This window comes from Dufourea novaeangliae, unplaced genomic scaffold, assembly GCF_001272555.1.
Source record: "Dufourea novaeangliae isolate 0120121106 unplaced genomic scaffold, ASM127255v1 scaffold8, whole genome shotgun sequence".
NCBI classification, from domain to species: Eukaryota; Metazoa; Arthropoda; class Insecta; order Hymenoptera; family Halictidae; genus Dufourea; species Dufourea novaeangliae.
Genome location: NW_015373923.1, coordinates 8,674,323 through 8,688,074, shown reverse-complemented (window position 1 = coordinate 8,688,074; position 13,752 = coordinate 8,674,323). Strand labels below are relative to the sequence as shown.

Sequence of the window (13,752 nt, the reverse complement as noted above, 5' to 3'; positions counted from 1 at the left end):
GCAAAGAATTTAATAAAGATTTCAGTCTACAAATAAATACAGTATCGATGTATTTTCAAATACTCCGAATAAAAAGCATTTTCATTTCCGACACTCACACAGTGTCCTTCTCGATCCAGTGTCGGATTTTGATCTGTTTTATTTTCCAAAACACGAAACGGAAGAGGAAAGGATCATGTTCCACTGCTAATTGTCTGAAACGCGTGCGGATAATTAATGATCAACCGCTTTATATCGGTGAACATGAACGCTCCGGGTATCGAGTGTCTTTCCGTGACAATGATGAATCATCCGCGATAAGTCTTCGACTCTAGCAATCCTCTGCGTGCCGTGCGTGCTTGTTTAAACGAACGAGACACTCATGAACTCGTCTCTTCCGCTCAACAGACTCCATTTTTCCGCTGTCTTCGACTCAGTTTCCCGACATCGTTCATCGGATAAATTTCTTTCGAGGAAGTTTCGGAAGTTTTATGATCGATGAATACGGGCTCTGTCGATTCCTTCGGGCGATGGCGGAACTTTGGGCTCCGCTTATATAGAGAGATAAGAGCTCTCGTGTCTATTCATCAATCTTATCTACTCATTTTTGAAATTTGCAGACAAAATTTCTGCAAACGATTGCTATTCGGCGGCGCGATAAAGACTTTGGTTTGGAGCGGTATCATTTATCCTCGGGCAGACATGCGCTAATTTTATTTGAAATGAAAATAAGAAATAACTATTTGTAATTTCTGTTTAGAATCTTATTTTCAATACTGTTATTTGAAAGTAGAAATACTATCGATTGATTTGAAATAATAACAATTTCAAATAATTAATTATTTGCTATTTTTGTATTTCAAATTTGGTAAAAGAAATAATAATGAAAATAATAACGATTAAAAATAATAAATATTTCAGAAAATATGAGACATAAAAAAATCGAATTGCATCCGTTTGATGAGTCTCTTCTAATGCATCGTAATTCATTTGAAACTTTGTTCGATACAACCAATAAGTTGTATTATTTTAGATAATATTTCATATCGTCTCGCCCTGTATATTTATATTGTTTCATTTCAAAATTATTTAAAAACAACATGTACAAACGAACGGGGAGTAAATTGCCGCACGGAATAAATAGAACGTGATTAAATCGAATTGCACCAAAGTATTTTGAGCGGCGCGGATAAATCAGAGGGAACAAACAACGAATCGAAGACCAATGAATGTTTCTAATGGACGTTTCTAATCACGTGTGTGTCGGGACACAGAGGTTACACACGCTCGTCCTCTCCTTGACACCCAATCGTCTTCGACGATTATTATCGACTACCGTTTCGAGCTCACCGTGGCAAGCTCACAGTTGTCTGCCACGCCGAGCTTCTGCGATTAGGGATGAATCGATACCAGTAAATACAAGTAAATAATCGATAGTTTCGTTTCGATACTAAGTATTTTTAATATCGATAGTTCCGTTTCGATACCGAGTATTTTTAATATGGATTCCTTCGTTTCGATACCGAGTATTTTTAATATCGATATTTTCGTTTCGATACCGAGTATTTTTAACATCGATACTTTCATTTCGATACCAAGTATTTTTGATATCGATACTTTCGTTTCGATACCGAGTACTTTTAATATCGATACTTCCAGTTGCGAAATATAGGTACTGGGTATCGAAACGAAAGTATCGATATTAAAAATACTCGATATCGAAACGGTATCGTTAATAAAATATGTTCTTGTTAATGAATGTTCAGTAACAAAATATATCTTTGTTAAAATTAGAGATGGGAAATTCATTATCTAGATAAAGAGTTTTGAATAACGAATAAAAGATAAAAAAAGTAGTTCGTCATTTGTAATAGTTTAAACGTGGAAATTCCAATTTTTATAACAAAATAATACTTCTTCCTGAATGAGTCGACATTTGGAAAAAACCATTATTTGATCTCATTAACTCTTTAACACTTCGACACTTGAAATCGTTACTCACCGTGTAGGCGATGGTGTTGATAGGCTGAGAGACACGGCCGTGCTTCTTCTCCTGGGTTGTCGAGCCATCTTTGCTCTCGCTGTCGGAATCTGCAAAAAAAAATCAGAAATTCGTTAATTTTATGAAATATTCTAGTGTTTTGAATTTGGTATAGGGATTCGTTCATTTAGCGGAGCTTTAACCCTGCTACAGTCCTCAGTCCAGCTATACGTACGAAATAATGACGAGGAAGGAGAAACACAAAGATCAGTGAAAATTTCCTCACCATTTCGCGTATCCAAGGACATTTCTACAGGGACGAAGTTAAGATTAATAGAAAATAATATATAAAATCCTAGCAACGTTAAAGATACGAAAACGTGATTGGGTCGAAATAGATCCCAAGACTCGTAACAAGGTTAAATGGGCAAGAATTTTCGCAAGCAGCACACCGTGGAGCATTCTACTGAAAAAGGTGGTGAGAATTCCAATTTTTAAATTTTATTAAAAATAAAAAGACTGTTTTTTTTTATAATCTTATTGAAATGAAGTGATATAAAAGTACAAGCAAAGGCGGATAAATCCACTTTTCCCAATTAACCCTTTCGATACTAGGGCGACTACGATCCCTCGCCACGAAGTAACTAGCATGTAGATTAAACAGCCCTCGAATTGTTAAAGTAGTTTAATAATAAATTTTATTGCGTGTAAGTTTCTACTAAACGTACGTTGTTTTATTTGAAGATTATTAATGAAGCAAAAATTTTCGTAATGCCTTTAAATTAATCGGTATAATAGGTCATAATTATTTAAACAGTTATAAAATGGAATTTTCTCCTAGAAAAAAGTAAAAGTAAAATAGATTGCTGTGTGTTCGGCTGTGGCAGCCGTGCATGTAGAAATGATATTGTTCGCTTTTACCATTTTCCCCGGCAAAAACTAAACTTGGTGAAATTAGAAAATAAATTAAATCAAGAAGAAATTATTGATCGCTTCAGTGCATGGGTGAAAGTTTTAAAAATGGGCTGGAATGTATCGTCATCTATGAGAGTATACTCATTACACTTTACAAAAGACGATTTCATCCCGCCAAGTAAGTACGTATATTATTGTAATCATAAATAGAGTTGGACATAAAATTCATGATTTTTAGGAAGTCGTGTCGCAAATTTACCTAAGTTATAAGTCATATAAATAATTCTAATCTTTTAAGATTTCACCACTAATTTCGTGTGGATCATCTTTTAAATTTGATGTCTGATGACAAAACGTAATCATTTCAATAACTGCATCCAAGTGTAAAAAAAGAAACACCTGCTTTTTTTTACATGACTAAATATGAACATCTCCTAGCATAAATTAAATTTACAAATCGCTGAGTGAGATACGATTTCAAACATTCGGGTCTAAGTAGACCCGGTAACCGTACTCCAAGGGTTAAGTAAACTACAGACGTTTTCGTATTATCAAATTACGTTCTGGCCGTTTAATTCTACGAATACCGTGAAAATTTTGAAAAATTATCGACGACCCTAATTTTTCGGCCAGGGACTGTACGTCGCTCGAACTCCAGTCGAACAACCGCCTGGGAAAACGCTTCTCCGAAGGCCTCGACTCCAATTCTCGACAAAAGGAACTGTCAGTCGTCTCGCTTTCACTGTGAATTACACCTCGTAAATTACGATCAAGTAGGATTCACGAGATCTCCGCGCCGAGCGAGACGTGCGTCCTTAAATTCAAAGAAATCATGCATCGAGATGCAAACACACACGGAACAACGTGGCGGCCGGAATGCATATCAGATAAGATCGAGACACAACGCCGCCACAACCCGTGGAAACGAAATCATGGGCGTAGCCAGGGGTAGGAAGGGGCACTTGCCCGCTCCTGGACGGAAAAAAGTGTCCCTTGCCCCACCCTACAAGAAAAAAAATTGGATTTTGCCCCCACCCCTCCCTTTCCAGAGGTACAAAATTTTTGCGTAATATTTAATATTATTAACAGACAAATAAATAATGCAAAGATTACGGCACTAATAAACTTTAATACTCCGGCACGACCAGTAGAGTTCCCCTACTTTTTACGTCTTCACCATACACATCCAGATTTAACATTAGTGACTCAATCAATAGAATCTGTACGCTAGCGAATAATTACAGCAACCAAATTGATTTTTTTACTCCGGATGCAAATGTATTCAAGACTAAAATCTATCGGGAAATAGAACGCCCCAGACTTTAAGTTAAATATTCCGATTTACTAGTTACATATGTATCTTTCTAGAGGTATCACCTATTTAATGTAATATTTTTGTAAATTAATGGGCTTTGTCCCGTGAAAATAAATATTATTATTATTATTATTGCAGTATAATTTGACACACGACCAACAGCCTCTATTAACAGAACGCATACGTTTTCAAGGATTTATGACTAAAACAAAATAAAGTGTGTCTGGCTACGTACGGCCTTTTCCACTGTGGTATTCGATGTGTTAATATTTTTGCCACCCCCCTCCCCCTCGTGATTACCTGGCTACGCTCATGAACGAAATACATATTTTTTGAAATCTCGAGCACGAACACCCCTGAATCACCGAAGGCCATCGAGAAAAACACGACTTTCAATTGGCTCTCTTCTTCCTGTTATTTCTGTTACGCGACCGAGCGTCCTTTTTTTCCCCCGGCGCAGATTAACGGAAACGTTGCATCTTCGTCATTGGTTTAATTGCGTGCGACGTTGTATTCGTATATCTCGATCTTGATCGACCGACTCCTGTCACGTGGGTAAATCCTCCTCGACTCTGTCCATCGAAGACGACAATTCCTTGTTACGCCCTAGTTCAATTTCTATGATCCCAATCAGTTTAATCGCGTCGTTAGCGTGCTTGCAACCAGTTCGTTTCTGGATCCTTTTGTACGTCTATCCGAGAAAATCGTCCGTTTCGACTTAACATCAGTGGCCATATTTTAATTTCTGTAATTTCAGTTGGTTCAATTGCGTCGTTAACCCACTGAAGACCAAACAGTGTGAAATAATACGATTTTTATATGTAAGATTCTTTATGAACTTACATACTTAGTTGAAAGAAGAAATAATGGTGAGAAAATTATTAACCAAATTCCTGGAATTTCCTTTCGTCGCCATAATGTTAAAAAAAAAAACAAAATTCTATAATTTAAAGCGACGGAAAAAAAAACTTGTCACGGAAATTGTTATGGAAATTGTTTTTGGTTGCACGTAATCATTATTGATGAAGAGAATTTTATTTTGGTTGCCGATAACCATTATCGATGCCAGGAATTTTTTTGTGGCTACGCGGTAACCAATATTTATGGCAAGAGTTTAATTTGGTTACTTTCGACTATCGTTAATTTTTATTAACGTTTCTATCAGTACCGCAAAATGAATTGTAGAATTTATATATTTTGATTTAAAATATATATACGTTAATGAAAATAACGTTAATAAAAATTGACAATGATAGGAAGTAACCAAAATAAAACTCTCGTCATGGATATTGGTTGCCAGGTAAAAAAAAGTTCCTGTCATCAATAATGATTATCGGTAACCAAAATAATATTCTAGTCATCGATAATGGTTACGTGCAACCAAAATCAATTTCTGTCATTGATAGTGGTTATTCGTGACCAAAATTATTCACACAAAGATATTAACTCTTATACCGTTACTTTTTAAATCGTGGTTATAACAGTTAGGGTCCCTGAGAATTTCACGAATTTGTTCAGAGAGAACCCTTTCGGTGACTATCTTTCAATTTTCAAGATCCCGTTCTCTCGACCGCAACTTTTTTTCCCCCACGACTGTACAGTTTGCGCAGACTGCATTCTTCAAGGTCCGGGTTTACCTAATGAAAATGGCAAGCATCACGTTCATGAATCATACTAACCTTTCAGCTGCCGCGGAGAAAGTCAGCTCTGTTAGGACAGCTTATTTTCAGTTAAGACGAAGAGGCGACGTGTTAATAATGCACGTTAACTGGGTCTTCGCGGAATTCTATGAAGGAGGAAGTCCCGTAACATGACACCGTCGCGTAGAGTTTTACAGTGTAACAGTAGAATCATTCGTTATCGCTGGACTCCGGATGTTTATGGGAATTCATGTTATTACTGGTCAGTTTGAGAGAACAAATATGTAGAAAATTATCGTTTCGATGAGTGACAGTTTCTTCTGCACAAAGAAAATATGGATTCTGTGTTAGGCCTACTAGGCAGTAATAGTATAGTAAATAAACACGTACCAATGGTTGAACATTATGTATAAAAACGTGTAAACTAAGTTATTAAAATAAACAAATGATTAAATATTGATTTTATTCAATTGTTTGTTTCATATGGAAATAATTCTCGCGTCATTAGTTAGAAAGGTTTATTTACTTAATATTGTTCAGTCACTGGTGAAATCTGTATTTTTTCTTTTTAATTTAATTAATTCTATTTTTCCAATTTTCCAACTTAACATCTGTACATTTGAAAAAAAAGTATAGATATTAAAATATCTAGGAAAAAATAGGAAAACCATATGCATTAAAAATTTTTTATTTAAGGTGTAGTTTTCGAGAAAATCGACTTTGATAATCTGCTAGATACAGGGCAGTTGAATAGGACTGGGCTAGCGCGTCTGTTCATTGCATTCCATTTCTACTTACTACTATGGTGAACATACGTGTTTCAGATTAATCTTCGAAGTCGATTTTCTCAAAAACTAAGCCTTAAATGAACAAAGTTTACTCCATATTTTGTTCCTATTTTTTCATAAGGAATCACCTCGTACCCGCTTTTAAATGTTATTCGGCTCACCCTGTATAAGACTAGAAGAAACTTACAGATATTAACCCCTTAGCCTACGATTTACTTATCACATATTCCACAAATATTTATAACTTTAGGAGGGCGCCGCCGCTAATATTTATATTTGACCCGATTATCGTATTACGGACTGTGACCGTAATATTCACTTTTGGCCCAATTATCTACTACGGGCTATGCCCGTAATATTTACGTTTGGTCCGATCATCTACTACGGGCTATGCCCGTAGTTGTAGGTTAAGGGGTTAAAACATACCTTGAGATTAACATTTTATTTCGTAATTTAAAATACGTAGCCGTAGGGAGCTGAACCAATTTACAGTAAATGATTATTACTTATTAACTCAAGGAAGAATTGTAAAATAACAAAGAGATAATTTTTACTATTTTTGTTATTATACTTCTCGTGTTTCTGACATTGTTCGACAAATGTAGTACCAAGAATAACACACATATTGGCGAAATAAAAAGCGGCAGACTGATCTCTGTTATCCGAACGCACATGTCGCCCCATAGGCGACATACGAAGCGAACGTGTTAATCGTACAAATTAGTTTATAAAAGTGAACTTGTGAAAACATTTTTCAAAAGCTTTTTGTAAGCCCAGGTGTTGGACCGGGATTGATTGCACTCGCTTGAAACGACGAGACGAAACAAATGACGAGCGATAAATCGTAGAAACGAGGCAGTTCTCGTGACGAGCGAAGGCAGTTCGTTTTGTTTGACATTATACAGGGTGTTAATAAAAACGTGGGACACGGGGTGGATTATATATGCATAACTAAGATGAAAATTAAGAATGACGAAATTCCTTTTGAGGTTTCGTTTTTGAGTTATTAATTGCTGAAAATATCAGCTAAATATGCATGAAATACGTCTGGTATAGCGAGTTATACAGCTCGAACATATTTTCAGTTGATTAAAAATTTTGGGTCGCAACAATTCAACAATAATATTTCAATATTTTTAACAACTGATAACTCGAAAATGAAACCACAAAAGGAATTTCGTCATTCTTGATTTCCATCTTAATTTGGCATGTAGAAATCACTCTGTGAAAGTGTTTCACGCTTTTTTAACACACTGTATAACCGTTCAAGCATCAAGAGTATAGCGTTTGAATGGCTAACTCTCGGGAGCTACCTTTTGTAATCGCTCGAACAAGAGAAAATGTCGGGAAGTTGAGACGCCATTTTGTCGGGCGAGTAATTTCTATGGAACGCCACGAACGTTTACGTCTCGACGCCACGGTACACAATCGTCTAGGTTGCACTTTTGCTCGTATTAACTCGAGAATATCGATATAAGCGAAGCGATTGATTTCATTATTCGTTACACGCTTGAATTGCTGCCTCGTCCCATACAAGACCGATTCTATGCAACGTGTCGATTCGAAACTGCTCGCAAACTATTCCTCAACAGAGAAACGTGTGAAACAAAAGTTACGCTATTTTAAAAACACAAACTGCAGTTTTAACTATGATTAGTAGTTTTTCTACATCGTTGACATACGAAGATTTTGAAAGGTACTTTAAGTTTTTCCAGAAAAATTTGAAAAATTAGAAATGCATCGAATACTGTAGATAAAAAAAAAATGTATTAAACTATAACAGATTTGAAATGCATCCTCAATGAGACATTTAAAATAAAATCATTAATGTCCATACTAGTGTTCAGTGGACCACCAGAGAAGCTTTACTGTAGTCATCGAATATTTAAATGTAGGACACCCAAACCTCGTGTCCATGTTGAACAATAACAAAATTAAACACAATAGAATGACATACCAATGGCCTACTATCGAGGCTTTACTGTAGTCATCGAACATTTAAATCTGGAGGTATCCAAACCACGATCATGTTCAATAATAACAAACTTAAATATAATCGAATGAAAGTCCACCGGACTATTATCGAGGCTTTACTGTAGTCACCGAATATTTAAACGTAGGACACCCAAGCCTCGTGTCTATTTTCAACAATAACAAAATTAAACACAATAGAATGACATTCCAATGGCCTACTATCGAGGCTTTACTGTAGTTATCGAACATTTAAATGCAGGACACCCAAACCTCGTGTCCATCTTCGTTGGTAACAAAATTAAACACAATCGAATAAAATTCGAATGACCTACTATCGAGGCTTTACTGTTGTCAGTGATCGTTTAAACGAAAAAATACCTGTGTGCGCTCCGAAGCTGTCTCGAAAGCTCCCGAAGGAGCACGGAGAATCGCCACCGACCACATAGTACACTACATAGTCTCGGAATTCCTTCTCGAAGATGTGGATATTGCTCGGTTCGTAGTCCACGAATTCCCACGGCGTGTCCATTACGACCGTGTACCCGAATTCCATCGTTCGATTGACACTCGCGACAACACTGATTCCCGAATACGGTTTATCGATTGCGCGGGAAAAAAAAGAGTACACTGCGAACTTCGTGATCGCGAACGACGTTACACATTGCCCCAACGATGCCAAAGTTCGGGGGGCAGGTTATCAGAAATTCGTTGTCCGATAAAAAGTCACCGGGCCACCATTTTGTCGGGCATTCACCGTCACTGTGTATCCACTGCTGGAGGTTTAAGGGTATCTTCACTGGGACTTATTAGCCATGACAACTTTCGACCGGGTTTACAGGTGAATTATAATTGTCTATGCTATATTTGCTCTTTATTCTGTCTAGTCTTCACTATCTTGAGAGACGAATAGGTCTATTGGAATAGTATAGATTTGATTGCCTAACGCAGGAGAACGATAATTATTAGGTATTATTATAGAGGTTGGACCATGAAACGTGATTGGCTTAGATTGTTTTATTTCTAGCTGTTCGATCGAAATTATTTTTCTATGTTTAACCATTAGTGTAGACAACATATGTAATATAATTTCACATCACAATTCTAAATATCATTTTAGGTGGTTTCAGGCCTGAAACTTAATTCCAAAATTGTATAAACGAGTCAAATCAGTCGTACGTTCCACCGTAGATACTTACTCCTAACCGGCCTGTCTAATCGAGAGTATCAAGCAATTAATGAGAACTGGTGACTATCCATGCGTGTAGACGCGAATTTAACGCTCCTACGTTAATTTGATACCGTTCACTAGAAACGGGGCGCCCGAATGATTCTTGCCGCTTCGAGCACGTTGGCTTACGGGCGAAATGGCAAGAATCATTCGTGTCTCTTTTACCACTACTGCTTCACAAAACGATGATTTCATTCCCCTTCTTCGTGCTCCTTGCACAGAAGGTCACACGATCTGTCAAAGTTTGCCGTTTTTCGCTGTGAAAAAAGGCTGCAACTCGGTCACGATTGAGGGGCCGATCGATCAGCTCCTCGAGCGAATTAGGGGACCACTCCGTGGGCGTCACTTGGCTACCAGGTGCCATTTGTCAAATCCCTATCGGGTTTTTCCTCGGCGATCCCGCGAACCTGTTTCCAACTAACCAATTTCTCGCGATAAAATACTTTAATTTAACATACGCGGGGAAAATTCCAATTTTAAATGAGTGCATTTTTTTTTTTTTTTTAAATCTTTGTAGGTGTCTGAGAACGTTACATAGAAAGCTAGTTTTCCAATGGTAATTATATATTCCAGCTAATCTCGAAAATAAATGTATACTCGGTGAGCTGTTTATAGACACATTTTTAAGTGAATTTTTTTGTTATGGATTTAGTTATTTGTGCTTTCGAATTTTTTTATGTCCAACTGACTACAGGATGTGAGTACTTTATTCTAAAATAATAATCTAGGAGTTGAGTAAAAACCTAATGAATTGGATTATTATAACAAATTTATATATGAAAAGTACACACATAATGTTATACAATATTATCTATATTGAAAAAGAAATTTCCCTTCCGAGAAAATAGATCGTAAAGTCACCGACAAAATTTTAAAAACTCCTTATGGTTTAAAAATCCGGACTATTTCGATTTACAAGCGGAAATTGTAGTTTTGTAGATAATGACAGACATGTAGTTTCATATCTTGTTCATATGAATTTCTTACACGTTCGACGTGAAAATTTAAAAATAATAACGACGATTATGTAATATGTTCAATGTCTATCTCCACAGATACCATCTTAACGACTACCCTTCAACTTTTCTACAGCAGAATTTAATAATGGTCACAATTCGATCAAAATAGTCTGCCATATGATAATTAAGGACTGGAATTAATCGATCGTCGGATCAAGCTCACAGCTTTCTGGTGGGAAGAGTGCTCGCGATTCGTGTGGGTCAGCCTTGAGGCACCGGGCACGGCATTGAGGCGCTCTTAAGATGCTACGTGAGTTTCAACTGCGTGAGCAAACAACTAGAAAAATAGATACCGAGGCAGAGATGCATTTTTTACGAGGAGAACACTCTGACGCAAAACGGTGCCAGGACACAGAACAAAGGCTTAAAACATCGAGTATAAAGAAACAAAACAAATGAATGCACATTCCTGTAGGACAGGTTTTACAAGAATTATATACTATCACTTTATAATAGCTATATATAATGTCTGATTCGATTGTCAACTCGATTCCAAAAGAAAAAACAGAATTTTTAGAAATGTTTCAAAATTGCCACAGTTATAATGCGAATATTTAATGAAATTAGATACTATACAGTGTGTTAAAAAAAAAAAATTCTGTGTTAAATATTATTTAATCTTTTAACGTCCCGACCCTTAAATCGTTATTACAAAATTATGAGACTGGTGTATATGTTGTATCGTGTTATTTTTAAGTGGAAAATATCGATATGGAGTTAACCTATTTTGTTACTTCATTTATTGATTTGTAACCCATTAACGCCCAAACACCTTTTCGGGGGAAACAAATTATTTCACGCGATTAGTTAACTCAAAAATGATACCAAAACTCCTGGAAATATGATTTACTACATACATGTGACGTTTGCGTTAATGTCCAAAAGCTTACTATATCATAAAAATTAATAAGCCTATTAAAAACTAATTTTCTTCATACACACATTAAATTTTTGGACATTAACACATCACTCAACCATTTTTGTAACAAATGATCCTATCATTTATTAACGGTCAAAAATTGGCATCGTTCAGAAAAAAAATTTCTAATTTTATTTTCGCACGATGTCTTTAAATAATGTTTAACATAGAAATATGTTAGTATAAGTGTCTAATACCCTGGAAATTTCAGATTTACAGATAACCTATTATTTCTTAATACACTGTATTCATAATTATTTTCCACCACCCTAAGACATTTTTACAAAGCGGAACGATTCAGAAGATACTTTCACCATGAACTATTATAGAAGCACTACTAGAATAACCGATCACTTATTTGCACAACTGATGTTCGTTAAAAGTCAACATATTAAAGATAAAGTAATTACGTTCACGCCCGTTACTCTCAATGGCGTTAATTAAGAACTTAAGTAACATTCTATCGATTCTAGTTCAGCCGATCTAACAGAACACTTTCAACGAGCGGTATCTACGTCACGATTTCTGGAACAGCAAAATTGTATGTATAATAGGCCCGCCAGCAGCTGCGTTACGCTCTTTCGACACCTCGATGAATATTCAGTGTGATTAATAACTGCGAGCACGGTTGATCCGTTCTTAAAATTCAACGGTATCAAGCCAGCAACAGCTTCTGGCGACCGCGTGTCCAATGCTGACTTGGCTCTCATATGTCAGCTGCTCTGACAGAAAAAATCTACAATGAAACTACGTCTCGCGATCTACAATGGGTAAAAATAAAACTGTACACGGCATATTGGAAAAATAACGGGACTGACAATCTATCAATTCGGACACCGACTTCGAAAAATCCTTCGTTTTATTCATTGTTATTCCTTCAGTATTAAGAGGAGATTCTGCTATAACAGGTTCGATAAATCAAAATTTTTTCTTAAATAAATCAGAGGCACAACATTTCAAGGATATGCTCCTAAAATTTGTAATCTCACCAAATAAAGAAGTTATAGAAGTTGCCTGTTTAGCGACATAACTGTAACCCTTTGCACTCGAAGTTGGTTCAGATACGGGAAACTAGCAATTCGAAGCTTGTTTTGTCAGTAAAGAATTAGAAACTCGACGAAATCTTTTGAAATAAATATATAAAGAAATAATATATTTTTCTAAAACTACAATGTTTATTATATTCTCTTATTTTGTACTTCATGAAAATAAAAAATTGTTGCTTTTAACCTCAGTCTTCCCTATTAATGCCAAAGGAACAAATTAATAAAATGAATGATTTCAGGAAATGTAATTAGCGTTTTCGAATTAATATATATTGTTCATCCAATTACTTTTTCAGGTATTCCGTGTATAGAGGACCAAGGACGTGTTCCTCATTTATCGACATTAAAATTTCTCGCAACCGATCTACTTTTGCGCGTTTAAGTATTTATGTATACGGGGGAAAGATAACGCCGTCAATTCTGACGCGTGAACCCGCTTACAGTGACAACGGAAGAAAATAATTCTCTTTCGTTTTGTATTTCGTAGAAATTTTGTAGTTCTGCCTTGATAATAAATCCAGAATTTCAGAATATTTCAGCGACCTAAACGAATACTTCTCTGATAGGGCGATGTCTGAGTACATAATTGAGCAGGTGCTATAAAAACTTTCCAGTCCAAGTGGTGTAATTTGTTTTAAAAGTTCGATAGAACGTAATAACAAAATGGACAACAAAGAAAATAACTACTAACTTAAGACAGCAAAAATACAATTCAATCTATCACTGGAAAATAACACCTGTTCACCGGATCATTTCCTTTTTCTGTAAAAAGATTTTCCTTCGTTCTGTAAAAACTGATAACCCGATATAATAGCAAAAACTGCGAAGCAGATATATTTCGTCACTATTTCAATAATGATCCATTCTGTTTTATAACAAAAACTGCGAAGCAGATATATTTCGTTACTGTCCCAATAATACAAACTTCAGCGATCAACGTGTGTCGAT

At 36.0% G+C, this 13,752-nt stretch overlaps 1 protein-coding gene across 5 annotated transcripts in view; it reads right to left on the bottom strand.

Moving 5' to 3' along the window:
- LOC107194957 (oxidation resistance protein 1) overlaps nucleotides 1–13,752 on the bottom strand; it is a 137,400-nt gene that overhangs the window by 72,086 nt on the left and 51,562 nt on the right. For all 5 annotated transcript variants that reach the window (XM_015584671.1, XM_015584672.1, XM_015584674.1 and 2 more), the window contains one exon: nucleotides 1,982–2,070. In XM_015584671.1, the coding sequence (XP_015440157.1) occupies nucleotides 1,982–2,070 (89 nt within the window). The remainder of the gene's footprint in view (nucleotides 1–1,981; nucleotides 2,071–13,752) is intronic.